The following is a 14,974-nucleotide window of genomic DNA, read 5'->3' on the forward strand; positions in this document are numbered from 1 at the left end:
TATCAATTTACTTCTATTTTCCACTCTTGAATCAACCCTTGAAATACGCCATCACTTGCCATGAGCCTTAATCTTTGCAACAAGTGCCTCATGAAGCACTTCATCAAGTCCAAGTCTCGGACAGCCACTGCTTTTCGTTTGTCTATATACTTGGGAATTTTCTTTCAAAATTTGATTGAATTAGTGAAATATGTCCTGCATTTTACTACTCCTAATTAGCCCTACCTTATTAAATAATCATTGCTATTCCTTACTTATGGTCTCCAGCAATTTTCCAACTCCCGATAGGAGTGCGGCAGGACTATAATTACCTGAATTATCCCTTTCTTTTTTGAATAGGCGCGAAATAGTCATAATCATTCAATGCTTTGGTACAATTCCGGTTTACACAACATCATGGTAAATGGTGGTCAGTGCTTCTACTATTGCATCAATAACCTCCCCAGATATTCCCAAGACCCTCGGGGCCTGTTGACTTAACAACTTTTAAGTCCCATTAACTTTTTTAAGACGGTTTCCTTTTTAATATTTTCAGGTATCTCAGAGCATCACAGGTCTCATTGGTACCATTAGGTCTGCTCTCCCACAAAGTAGTAACATTGCCCAGCATTAGTGATATCGCAGGAATGGTACAGATGAAGCTGCCTTCTCCCATAACTCCTGTCAGCCCCCTTCAATGTTTGCACTTGTGGCCAAAAGGCCCTTGCAGCCTTACAAGAGGTGCATACCTGAGGTGCAGAATAGAAGCCAGCAAATTCAGAGGTTGAAGGAGTGATCTATCAAGAGTGCACTGCCTTCCATCCCGATATCACATTTTTACCCTTCCCATGCCCCAAGCAACCACATTTGGTTTTACTCATGTATCCTCAAAAGTTTACACAACGTACAAATGTCTACACTTCTTTTAAGTTGCCAGGTGCTCACATCATATTTCATTTCATTTCAAATCCAGAATCTCTTCAATCAAATTTGGCTCCAGTATCACCAGCACAGAATATACTGAAATCTACAGCATTACTGTATCTAGAACTCATCCCCAATTTTCTTTCTTTATTCCTTTCAATTTTATATTCTTTTCTTCAGTTCCATTGATTAGCTATATTCCTGATTGTGTTTCACTTATCTTGACATTATGCTAAGAGGGCAAGTGCACACAGACTCCTCCCTGCCACCTTCCACGCCAATGGAACTGCATAATTAACACGCAGCTACGCCATAACTAAGGGCTTGCAAAACTATGAGTCCCGTTGTTCCACTAATTTTTTTCCCTCTCTTTTCATCTCCATGATATCCCGACAGGGGAACCTGGTGTATGGGTGGGAAACCACAGGACTGAACTCACACTTTTCCATTAATTTTAATTTATGCAAGACAGAATAGAAAGAATGAAGTAACTTGCATTTATGTAGTGCCTTTCACAACCTCAGGACATCCCAAAGCATTTTACAGCCATTGAAGTGCTTTTGAAGTGTAGTCACTGTTGTTATGTAGGAAATGCAGCAGCCAATTGGTGCACAGCAAGGTCCCACAAACAGCAATGAGGTAATGAAAGATCTTGTTAAATTAGGCAGTCTCTTCACGTACTCCTGTCTTGAAGATCAAAGTCATCAGAGTTGCTACTTTTCATGTAGGAAGCTTTGCATCATAGAACTCCCAAGACTGGATAAAAGCCAAGGTTCAGCTCCCAAGAGTTTTGAGAATAAGAAGGCAAGTCTTCTAAATTCTTGTTGCAAATCTCAGCAGCCCACCTTCCCCTTTAACATTAACAGTAAAAACTCCTTACAGTTTGTTCAGTCGCTAGGATTCAAACCCTTGACATGTGATTGAACCTTTGGAATACCACAAGTAGATTGTCCCCTGAATTCTGACACCAAAGGACAACCTTCTTCCTTTAGTTATAAACAGTTTGTGCAGCAGGTTCCCCAGATGTTAGTGATGTATGTTATTGAGACAGAATCAACCCTCGAGCTAAGTTGATGGATTTCAAAGAGACTGTCCAGTCTAGTTTAGCACAGGTTGCCAAAATTTCTCGTCGATGTCGGAAGGGAGATTTCCCGTTGTCTGGGAAGGAATAAAAACCCTCAGACAACCATAAAAGCATTGCTTTTGTTGCTGCCAAAGGGATATCAAGATGACTGTGACCACCCAACGCATTTAGCCTTAGGCAACCAGTGAAAATTTAAATAGAAATGAAAATGAGAAAACTAATATTGTAAACTTCATTTCTGGGCAAAAGATCATCAGCGGCTCTTCCCTTACTGTTCTGGAACCTTACCATTCTCTCAAGTGCCAAACTAATCCACACAGCCCTACTCCACATACCATCTGCTACATCAAAGCAGATAATTTCTCTTCAACTGGTTTAAATGGTTCAAGGGCGTCTTGCAATGACCCCTCACTTGAAATGACCTTTCAAGACTCTGAACCATCTCTTGCCTCCATCTGCCCCCTCCCCCATTTCACTTGACTCTCTAAAAACATAATAGAAAGGCTCAGCCCCATTAGATTCATAATCTAATTATTCCTCTTGTAACAAGGCCACTTGTTGAAGCACTGGTAGAAAGCCACCACTAGAGTACAGTGCAGGACTGAATTGAAGTGTCTTTTGAAAACTCATATCAACAAAGGATCATGCTTCACCAAGGTTAACAGTGAGAATCACTGTCCACATTTGCTGCATTAACACATTTCATATTTTAGAGGACCCAAGCCCCGAAGGTCAGGCCTCGAAGAGCTGGACCCAATTGTCTGGCAGGCTCCAAAAGGCCAACAAGTCCAGTTTATCTACCCCATATCTGTGCAATGGTGCTAGTGTAAGGAAAGCTAGCTTTCCTGGTCATCTCCATGAAACACCATTGCCAATGACAGCAAACACCAATACACACAAAATGGAAAACAGTCGATAGAAAAATTTATGTCCAGGGACAAAAAGTCAATGGGATGAGTATTGGGAGGAATTAGGTTCTGACATTTTGCTGGGTGGAGGGAGTGATGGCCTTCTTCAGTATTTTCTTTACCAATGAAGAGTTTACATCAGTACCATCAGAATGGACCCAAAGGAGAACTAAGCCATGGAGACAGCAGTGGAGGCACTCCTTCACATACACGAGTAGATAAGGAAAGATAAAGAGGTGCATTTTAATGTATCATCTATTTCTTGGGTGGCATGATACATACAACTCAAACACTGACCTTCAACTATAACAGAAACAGTTAAATCCCAGTCTTGGCTGAAAGTCAACAGAAACGTTTGACAGAAGGGGGCAAATGGACTGGAAAAGAAACTGCCTCTCATCATTCCTTACATCTATTTAAAGGCTGATGAACAGTTGGCATCATTGTGGAGATGCTCACCTGGTGCAGAATCTTGCCCTTTGGAACAGGAGTATGGATGTAGGATATTAACTTCAGGAGAGACTAGAGGGATTTATTTTTTAAAAAGCAACATGTTTTACGTAAATCAGCAGTAACTTTGAAAGCACACCAATTAAAAAAATGAGTCAACATGGCCAACCAAGATAATTAGTCATAAAGTGTTCTTGGAGGAGTCGATCTGTTCTTGAATATTTATTTTCTGGCAGCAATGGGAAATCCTCCAAGATTACTAGACCACAGCTGATGCACGTCAGTACAAACAGTGGGTGGAGTATCGAGACATTCTTGAAACAGATCTGAAAGTTTACTGCAATGCAACATGAACATTCCAATTAAAAACACACCAAGCAGACTTGCACTGAGTAACAACTGGAACATTGCAGCCCTCAAGTCAAGAAAGTCACCAGCCTCCATTATGGTCTTCAGTTTTATCAGTTATGGCAAATATTTCACTTTCCGCTGCATAGGAGGAGTTGTTCTGGTGTCAACAGGTCACAAAAAGTGATATCATCTGACTCATATACACCCTCAATAAAATTCCGCTTATAAACAAAACTCTACTGATTGGTTTTAAAATGTTGCAAAAAAAATATAATCTCCAAATGAAACTTCCCTTGAGTTTAGACTGTTAGAGGGTGATCTTATCGAGGTGTTTAAAATGAGAGAGATTCCACAGGGTAGATACAGAGAAACTATTTCCCCTGTTAGGGGAATCCAGAATAAGGAGACACAATCTTAAATTTAGACCAGTTAGGAGTGAAATCAGGAATCATTTTTCATACAAAGGGTAGTAGAAATCTGGAACTCACTCCCACAAAAGGCTGTGGATGCTGAGTCAAGTGAAATTTTCAAGATTAAAATCAATAAATTTTAGTTAGGTAAGAGTATCAAGGGATTTGGAAAAAAAGGCAGGTCAATGGGGTTGAGGCATAGATCAGCCATGATCTCATAGAATGGCGCAACAGGCTCGAGGGGTTGAATGGCCAACTCTTGTTCCTACCCTTCAAAACCATCTCACACATTATTACATTTGTGATAGACATTCCCATTTCTCTCCCCCTCTCATTTAACTGGAGGACACAAGCCCCTGAAACAGACTCTGAACAGACTTTGAGTCAAGAATATTTTTACAAAACTATACTAATCAGTGAGAGCAAACTACACAAATAAATGTACGAACAAATTTATTGGGTGCAATGTCAAGCTAACTGAGGATACCATGTCAATTTAATTAACAGTGAAGCACTCTCTTTTAGAAAAAAACGCTCAAGAGTTACCCAGGATGGGTGAAAATTGATGCCTTTGGACAAACCCACTGGAACTATCTTGGGGGGGTGGGGGCAGTGAAGGGGAAAGATGGAGAATGTAAAAAAAAAATTCCAAATCAGTTTCAAACTACTGGGTTTTTCTTTTTAGCGAGAAATACAATTCATATCATACATCATAGAAGGTACAGCACAGGAGGCCGCCATTCGGCCCATCATGCCTGTGCCGGCTCTTTGAAGCAGCTATCCAATTAGCCCCACTCGCCTGCTCTTTCCCACAGCCCTGTAATTTTTTCCCTTCAAATGGGTACGGTAGCATAGTGGTTATGATGCTGGACTAGTAATCCAGAGGCCTGGACGAAAATCCAGGGTCATGAGTTCAAATCCCACCACGGCAGCTGGCGAATTTAAATTCAATTAATTAATTAAATTCAATTAATTAAATAAAGAATCTGGAATTATAATACTAGTATCAGTAACGATGGCCATGAAACTACCGGATTGTCGTAAAAACCCATCTGGTTCACTAATGTCCTTTAGGGAAGGAAACCTGCCGTCCTTACCCGGTCTGGCCTATATGTGACTCCAGACCCACAGCAATGTGGTTGATTCTTAATTGCCCTCTGAAATGGCCTAGCAAGCCACTCAGTTGTAAAATCTCATTACGAAAAGTCATAATAAGAATAAAACCGGACGGACCACCCGGCATCGGACCACTAGGCACCGGACACGACAAATGGCAAACCAAGCCCAGTCGACCCTGCAAGGTCCTCCTTACTAACATCTGGGGACTTGTGCCAAAATTGGGAGAGCTGTCCCACAGACTAGTCAAGCAACAGCCTGACATAGCCATACTCACAGAATCATACCTTTCAGCCAACGTCCCAGACTCGTCCATCACCATCCCTGGGTATGTCCTGTCCCACCGGCAGGACAGGCCCACCAGAGGTGGCAGTACAGTGATATACAGTCAGGAAGGAGTGGCCCTGGGAGTCCTCAACATTGACTCTGGATCCCATGAAATCTCATGGCATCAGGTCAAACATGGGCAAGGAAACCTCCTGCTGATTACCACCGACCGTCCTCCCTCAGCTGATGAATCAGTCCTCCTCCATGTTGAGCACCACTTGGAGGAAGCACTGAGGGTAGCAAGGGCACAAAATGTACTCTGGGTGGGGGACTTCAATGTCCATCACCAAGAGTGGCTCGGTAGCACCACTACTGACCGAGCTGGCCGAGTCCTGAAGGACATCGCTGCCAGACTGGGCCTGCGGCAGGTGGTGAGCGAACCAACACGAGGGAAAAACTTACTTGAACTCGTCCTCACCAATCTACCTGTCGCAAATGCATCTGTCTATGACAGGATTGGTAGGAGTGACCACCGCACAGTCCTCGTGGAGACGAAGTCCCGTCTTCGCACTGAAGACACCATCCAACGTGTTGTGTGGCACTACCACTGTGCTAAATGGGATAGATTCAGAACAGAGCTAGCAGCTCAAAGCTGGGCATCCATGAGGCGCTGTGGGCCATCAGCAGCAGCAGAATTGTATTCCAGCGCAATCTATAACCTCATGGCCCGGCATATTCCTCACTCTACCATTACCAACAAGCCAGGGGGTCAACCCTGGTTCAACGAGGAGTGTAGAAGAGCATGCCAGGAACAGCACCAGGCGTACCTAAAAATGAGGTGCCAACCTGCTGAAGCTACAACTCAGGGCTACATGCATGCTAAACAGCGGAAGCAACATGCTATAGACAGAGCTAAGCGATTCCACAACCAACGGATCAGATCAAAGCTCTGCAGTCCTGCCACATCCAGACATGAATGGTGGTGGACAATTAAACAACTAACGGGAGGAGGAGGCTCTGCAAACATCCCCATCCTCAATGATGGCGGAGTCCAGCACATGAGTGCAAAAGACAAGACTGAAGCGTTTGCAACCATCTTCAGCCAGAAGTGCCGAGTGGATGATCCATCTCGGCCTTATCCCGATATCCCCACCATCACGGAAGCCAGTCTTCGGCCAATTCGATTCACTCCACGTGATATCAACGGCTGTGTGCACTGGATACAGCAAAGGCTATAGGCCCAGACAACATCCCAGCTGTAATGCTGAAGACTTGTGCTCCAGAACTAGCCGCGCCTCTAGCCAAGCTGTTCCAGTACAGCTACAACACTGGCATCTACCCGACGATGTGGAAAATTGCCCAGATATGTCCTGTCCACAAAAGGTAGGACAAATCCAATCCGGACAATTACAGCCCCATCAGTCTACTCTCAATCATCAGCAAAGTGATGGAAGGTGTCGTCGACAGTGCTGTCAAGCGGCACTTACTTACCGATAACCTGCTCACCAATGCTCAGTTTGGGTTCTGCCAGGATCACTCGGCTCCAGACCTCATCACAGCCTTGGTCCAAACATGGACAAAAGAGCTGAATTCCAGAGGTGAGGTGAGAGTGACTGTCCTTGACATCAAGGCAGCATTTGACCGAGTGTGGCACCAAGGAGCCCTCGTAAAATTGAAGTCCATGGGAATCAGGGGGAAAACTCTCCAGTGGCTGGAGTCATACCTAGCACAAAGGAAGATGGTACAGGTTGTTGGAGGCCAATCATCTCAGCCCCAGGACATTGCTGCAGGAGTTCCTCAGGGCAGTGTCCTTGGCCCAACCATCTTCAGCTGCTTCATCAATGGCCTTCCCTCCATCATAAGATCAGAAATGGGGATGTTCGCTGATGACTGCACAGTGTTCAGTTCCATTCGCAACCCCTCAAATAATGAAGCAGTCCGAGCCCGCATGCAGCAAGACCTGGACAACATCCAGGCTTGGGTTCATAAGTGGCAAGTAACATTCGCGCCAGATAAGTGCCAGGCAATGACTACTCCAACAAGAGAGAGTCTAACCACCTCCCCTTGACATTCAATGGCATTACCATCACCGAATCCCCCACCATCAACATCCTGGGGGTCACCATTGACCAGAAACTTAACTGGACCAGCCATATAAATACTGTGGCTACGAGAGCAGGTCAGAGGCTGGGTATTCTGCGGCAAGTGACTCACCTCCTGACTCCCCAAAGCCTTTCCACCATGTACAAGGCACAAGTCAGGAGTGTGATGGAATACTCTCCACTTGCTTGGATGAGTGCAGCTCCCAACAACACTCAAGTAGCTCGACACCATCCAAGATAAAGCAGCCCGCTTGATTGGCACCCCATCTACCACCCTAAACATTCATTCCCTTCACCACCGGCGCACTGTGGCTGCAGTGTGCACCATCCACAGGATGCACTGCAGCAACGCGCCAAGGCTTCTTTGACAGCACCTCCCAAACCCGCGACCTCTACCACCTAGAAGGACAAGAGCAGCAGGTACATGGGAACAACACCACCTGCACGTTCCCCTCCAAGTCACACACCATCCCGACTTGGAAATATATCGCCGTTCCTTCATTGTCGCTGGGTCAAAATCCTGGAACTCCCTTCCTAACAGCACTGTGGGAGAACCCTCACTACACGGACTGCAGCGGCTCACCACCACCTTCTCGAGGGCAATTAGGGATGGGCTATAAATGCTGGCCTCGCCAGCAACGCCCACATCCCATGAACGAATAAAAAAAAAATTCCCTTTTGAAAGTGACTGTTGAATCTGCTTCCACCACCCTTTCAGGTAGTTCATTACCGATCATCACAACTCGCTGCATAAAAAAATGTTTCCTCATGTCACCTCTTGCTCCTTTGCCAATCACCTTAAATCTGTCCTCTGGTTACTGACCTTTTGTCACTGGGAACAGTTTCTCCTTATTTACTCTATCACAACCATTCTTTTTGATAGAGTAAATAATCCTCTATCAAATCTCCACTTAACTTTCTCTGTTCTAAGAAGAACAACCCCAGCTTCTCCAGTCTCTCCACATAACTCGAGTCCCTCATCCCTGGTACCATTCTAGTAAATCTCTTCTGCACCTTCTCGAAGGCCCTGACAACCTTCCTAAAGTGTGGTGCCCAGAATTGAACAAAATACTCCAGCCGAGGACTAATCAGTGTTTTATAAAGATTCAGCATAACTTCCTTGCTTTTGTACTCTATGCCTCTATTAATAAAGCCCAGGATCCCATATACTTTAACTGCTTTCTCAACTTGTCCTGCCACCTTCAAAGATTTATGTATGTGCAGCCCCAGGTCTCTCTGTTCCTGTACCCCCTTTAAAATTCTACCATTTAGTTTATATTGCCTCTCCTCATTCTTCCTACCAAAGTGCATCATTTGACACTTCTCTGAACAGGAGTAGGCCATTTAGCCCCTCAAGCCTGTTCCACCATTCAATGAGATCATGACTGATCTGTGACCTTACCCCATATACTCTGCGTTAAATTTCATCTGTCTGCGTCCTCCTAAAGTCTGTTACTATCCTCTACTTTGTTTATCACATTTCCAAATTTGGTGTCATCTGCAAACTTTGAAATTATACCCCCTATACCCAAGTTCAGGTCATTAACATACAACAAAAAGAGCAGTCACCCTAATACTGACCCATGGGGAACACCACTGTATACCTCCCTCCAGTCTGAGAAACAACCGTTCACCATGACCCTGATTTCTGTCCCTTAGCCAATTTTGTATCCATGCTGCCACTGTCCCTTTAATCCCATGGGCTTTAATTTTGCTAACAAGTCTATTACCTGGTGCTTTATCAAATGCCTTTTGAAAGTCCATATACACAACATCAACCCCCTGTTACTTCATCAAAGAACTAAATCAAGTTAGTCAAACACAATTTGCCTTTAACAAATCCATGCTGACTTTCATTTATTAGCACATACTTTTCAAAGTGCCAATTAATTTTGTCCCGGATTATTGTCTCAGTTTCCCCACCACCGACATTAAGCTGACTGGCCTGTAATTGCCGGATTTATCCCTCTTCCCCTTTTTTGAACAGGGGTGTAACATTTGCAATCCTATAATCCTCCGGCACATTCCCGTATCTTAGGAGGATTGGAAGATTGTTGCCAGAGCCTCCACAATTTTCACCCTAACTCCCCTCAGCAACCTAAGATGCATCCCATCTGGACTTGGTGAATTTTCTACATTGATTACTGCCAATCTTTTAAGTACCTCCTTTTCATCTATTTTTAATCTTATTCAATATCGCTACGACCTCCTCCTTTACTGCTACAATGGCAGCATTCTCTTCTCTCGTGAAGACCGATGCGAAGTATTCATTTAGTACCTCAGCCATGCCCTCTGCCTCCACAAGATCATCTTTTTTGTCCCTAATCGGCTCCACGCTTCCTTTGACTGCCCTTTTACTATTTATATGTTTATTACAGACTTTTGGGTTCCCTTTTATGTTAGCCGCTAATCTATTCTCATACTCTTTCTTGGCCCCTCTTATTCCCTTTTTTAGATCTTCTCTGTACGTTCTGTGTTCAGCTTGATTCCCTACCGTATTATGAATCTTACATTAGTCATAACACTCCATTTTCTATTTCATTTTAATCTCTATATCTTTAGTCATCCAGGCAGCTCTTCCTTTGGATGCACTTCCTTTCCTCCTCCTAGGGACGTGTCTATTCTGTTCCCGAACCAACTCCTCCTTGAAGGCCTCCCATTGTTCAATTACCGTTTTGCCTACCAATTTTTGTTTCCAATCCACCTGGGCAAGATCCCTTTTTAAACTCACTGAAATTTGCCCTTCTCCAGTTAAGTATTTTCATATTTGATTGTTCCCTGTCCTTTTCCATAACTATTCTAAACCTAATGATATTATGATCACTGTTCCCCAAATGCTCCCCCAGAGAAACATGCTCCACCTGTCCCACTTGATTCCCCAGAACTAGCTCTAGCAATGCTTCCTTTCTGGCTGGGCTAGAAACACACTGTTCCAGGAAGTAATCGAACACATTTCAGGAATTCCTCTCCCTCTGCCATTTACACTGTTGCAGTCCCAGTCTATATTGGGATAATTGAAGTCTCCCATTATCACTACTCTATAGTTCTCGCATCTTTCTGTAATTTGCCTGCAAATTTACTCCTCTATCTCCTTCCCACTATTTGGTGGCCTACAGTGTACACCCAGTAATGCAATAGCTCTTCTATTGTTCCTTAATTCTAACCAAATAAGATTCTTTGACCCCCTCAACTACATCATCCCTTTCCAGTGCTATTATAGTTTCTTTGATCAAAACTGCCACCCCTCCTTTCTTTCCTTTCCTATCCTTCCTGAATACCCTATAGCCAGGAATATTAAGTACCCAATCCTCCCCTTCTTTGAGCCAGGTCTCTGTTATTACCACTATATCATAGTCCCATGTGGCGACTTGAGCCTGCAGCTCACCAACCTTATTTGCCACACTACAGTGCATTTATGCACATGAACTCCAAACTCATCTTAGACTAAATCGCATTTGCTCCCTGTTTGATCCCACCTATTTCTGAACTATTCTTCACTCTTGTGCTACTTGTTCTTCCCAGTGCTCTGGATTGACCTGGAGTCTCCAGGAATTGAAGATTAATCTTCAGGACAGCGCTGCGAGCAACCAGAGAGAAAAATCATCGGGGCATGTGTTTTTTTTTCATTTTCTTGGAACACATTCATTTATTAGTTATAAAAATATTGATGGGAGAAAAGGCTGTTTGACAGAATCAAGAATCATTCAATTGGGTGACAGAGTCTATTCGTTTCCCAATTGGCGTGGGATGGCGGCGCACTGAGAAGATGGATATGTTAGGTGGCCAATGGTGGGAGCAGGGTTGGGGGTGCGGTCGAAGGCAGGAAGTCACGTAATGAAACCTCCAGAAATACATCCAACCAGAGTTGGCAACCCGATCCAACAATAGTTGATCAAGTTCCAGTGATACATCATTGTAGCACATCTATTAAAAGCCGTACATTTCAAAACCAGCTTATAAATTCATCACCATGCAGCTTAGTGCAGAGGAGCATTTTTGGCACACTTTGAGTGATTCCCTCAGCACTGTAACACTGCTGACCTTCTGGCATAATCTTCCCCATGAAACTGCAGTACTTTTAAAACATGGATTGACAGAAGCCTCGCAGAGACCTTGGAAACAAACTATTAATCACCTGCCATCGTTTTGGCCAGTTACTCAACTGGGAACAATAAGCTTTTTTTTAAAAAAAACGATTGTGAAATCGGTGACCTCCCCAATCTGAACCATTTTGCTTTGGAGCAGGAGCGACTCTTGCTCCAAGTAACACCCAGATGGAATTTTCATAGAATCATGAAAAAGTATGTTTTAGGAGGGGTGGAAGAGATGGAAGGAAGGAAAGAACTTACATGTATACTGTGCCTTTCACAACCTCAGGACATCCCAAAGCGCTTTACAGCCAATGAAGTACTTTTGAAGTGTAGTGACTGTTGTAATGTAGGAAACGCGGTAGCCAACTTGCGCACAGCAAGATCCCACAAACAGCAATGAGAAAATAACCAGGTAAACTGATAATGATGTTGATTGAGGGATAAATGTTGGCCGGGGCACCGGGAAGAACTCCTCTGCTCTTCTTCGAAATAGTACCACGGGATCTTTTGCATCCAACTGAGAGGGCAGACGGGGCCTCGGTTTAATGTCTCATTCAAAAGACGGCACTTCAGTCAGTGCAGCACTGGAGTGTCAGCCGAGATTTTTCTCTGAACAAAAATCCCTTTAACAGTTCCCTGTAAAAATAGAAGTCCTTGAGTCACTGTAACTCCAGGGCTACTGGCAGGAACTGGCACATTAATCAGTTCTACAGCTTCCAAGGCAAGGCCATTATACTTTGAGGTGTATTCTACTTACATGTAGTTTATTCAGCAGCACTGCGTCCGTGGTAGTGTTGCCCCCAGGCTTAGCTGCTTTCCAGAACTGTTTCTGAGCAGAGTACCGGTTCATGGGACATAGCTTAAAGAGGCAGTCTGTAGAAAAAATTTTGAAAAGTTATATATAATCAAAGACTTGCAATAAAAAAAAGTAATTTAAAAAAAATATATCTAATGCCCCCACCTATCCCACCAGCAAAGAGGAATTTAAATTTCTTTCTCCTTCCAGCAGAAATCTCCCATTTCGAGGCCCCACACAAAACTGGAAATCCATACACTCGTAACCCCGCACATTGACAGCTGATCCGTGTGGAATATAGAATCAAGGCACTCAAACCAGGATAATTCAGCACTGACTCACTACTGCTGTGTACTGTTCAGAAAGGAGCACAGCAGAAAGTTGAGGCAGAGCACTGGCAGTCCTACTGTGCACCTGACCTGTGTGTTGTGCCTAAATGGGAGATGATTGCAAAAAATATTTATGGTCTTGATACCTCACACCTAGAGAAGAACAAGTTTGAAATTCCTATTTTTGGACCAATTTACATTACAACCTTACAAAAGGACGGATTCTCGGCGGACATTTCCTGTTAAACATGCTTGCTGAACATTGCTTTACTTGTAAACTTTTATGAAAGCTCATTACCCAACTTTAATCAGGTTGAAAAGGTTCTTGAAGCAAAAAAAACCATTTAATTTTGGACTGCATTCAAAGCAATAATAAATCAACCTACTACCATCCCCACATCACCATCCCCCCCACCACACAGCCCCACTACTCTTTTACAACCTCAGCACATAACCTAAGCAACTTGGTTAGTGCTGTCCTCCATCAGTATCGCATACATGCACTTCTTGCAGGGGTCACTTAGTTATTTTCCACCTCTTATCCCGGAAGCAATGAGGCTAATTGTAGTGTCCACACCACTGCCTTGGCTGATGTTAGCTGACCAACTTTTTTTTTCTTGAGAGATTGGCGACACTGGCAAAGACACATTTATTGGCCATCCCTAATTGCCCCGAGAGGTGATGGTGGGTCTTTCTCCTGGAACCTCTGTAGTCCATGTGGTGACAATGCTCCCACAATGGTGCTGGTAGGGAATTCCAGGATATTGACAGTAATGAAGTGATACATATCCAGGTCAGGATGATGTGAGACTTGGAGGTGGTGGTGTTCCTGAGAGATTACAGCTCTTGTCCTTCTTAGTTGTAGAAGTTGCAGGGGAGCGAGGTCTTGTCCAAGTATGCTTGGCGAGTTGCTGCAGTACATCACATAAAATGTCCATACTGCAGCCACAGTGCACTGGCGATTGAGGGGGTAAATCTCGAGTCCAGTCACAGGAGTGCCATTCAAACAAGATGGTCTGACCTGGACGGTGTCGAGCTCCTTGATTGTTGTTGTGACTGCACCCATCCAGGCAAGTGTTGAATATTTCATCACAGTCCTGCCTTGAGCCTTGTGGATGGTGGGGAAGCTTTGAAGGGTCAGGTGGTGAACCAATCATCACAGATGACCCAGCCTCCATCCTGCTCTTGTAGCCACAGTGTTGATACTGGCTGGTTAGTTAAGCTTCTGGTCATTGGGATTCCCTAATATGTTGATGGTGGGGAGGGGAGGGGGAAAAGACAGTGAAGGTGGTGTCATTGAAGGAAGTGAGTTGGATTTCTCTTGTCTGAAACGGTAATTGCCAAGCACTTACATAGAATGAATGTTATCTGTCACTTGTCAACCCAAGGCTGCATATTGTCCAGATCCTGCTACTATTTGATTGGCATGGACTACTTCATTATAGAGGGAGTTCTGAATGGAGCTGAACACTGTGGAATCATCAGTGCTGCGTGCTTCCAGCATTTTCTGCTTTTTACTTCAGACTTCCAGCATTTGTAATATTTTCTTTTTTCACCTTTTTTTTTTAAAAAGGCACTTCTATTTAACACTATTTCCCCAATCCCATTAATTTTAGTTCCACAATTTTTTCTCATCAAGATGATGGGCATGATGCCATTTCATCGTCCCCCACCCCATCGTAGCCACTTTCAGTAATCTTCAAGTCCACTCATTTAATACTTAAAGAAGCAGAAAACACTACTCAGTTTTCACCTTTGAAGTCAAGATTTTTCCTTTCTATTATCAACTCTCCTGATTAATTTAACCTCGGTGTGTTTCCCATTAATGAGCCGGCTGATACTTGGAACTTTCATCCAGTGTAGAGTGCCACAGAAACACAAAACCAACCGTCTATCATGTAAGATCCTCATGGTTTCAGCTATAGTGGCTGTCCAGAAAGAGATAAGTCGGCTGATCATCCAGCAAATGTAATTTCAAGCCTTCCATCACAAGTGCGAACAGACAACTTGCAATGTGTAATTTGATCATTCTTGGGGTTTGAGTGGGAAGAACAGGGAGATACATTAATAACCCAGTGGTTTGAATGGTTGATTCATGCCCGCAATGCACTGTGACCTACGTCAATTGGTTTATGTGGGGGCAAGGAACTAATGAGCAACTGCTTTT

At 43.8% G+C, this 14,974-nt stretch overlaps 1 protein-coding gene across 6 annotated transcripts in view; it reads right to left on the bottom strand.

Annotated features, from left to right (window-relative positions):
* itpr1b (inositol 1,4,5-trisphosphate receptor, type 1b) overlaps positions 1–14,974 on the bottom strand; it is a 439,399-nt gene that overhangs the window by 324,971 nt on the left and 99,454 nt on the right. For all 6 annotated transcript variants that reach the window (XM_067998943.1, XM_067998947.1, XM_067998944.1 and 3 more), the window contains exon 4: positions 12,440–12,555. In XM_067998943.1, coding sequence (XP_067855044.1) covers positions 12,440–12,555 — 116 coding nt within the window. The remainder of the gene's footprint in view (positions 1–12,439; positions 12,556–14,974) is intronic.

Source organism: Heptranchias perlo, chromosome 17, assembly GCF_035084215.1.
Source record: "Heptranchias perlo isolate sHepPer1 chromosome 17, sHepPer1.hap1, whole genome shotgun sequence".
Taxonomy (NCBI): domain Eukaryota; kingdom Metazoa; phylum Chordata; class Chondrichthyes; order Hexanchiformes; family Hexanchidae; genus Heptranchias; species Heptranchias perlo.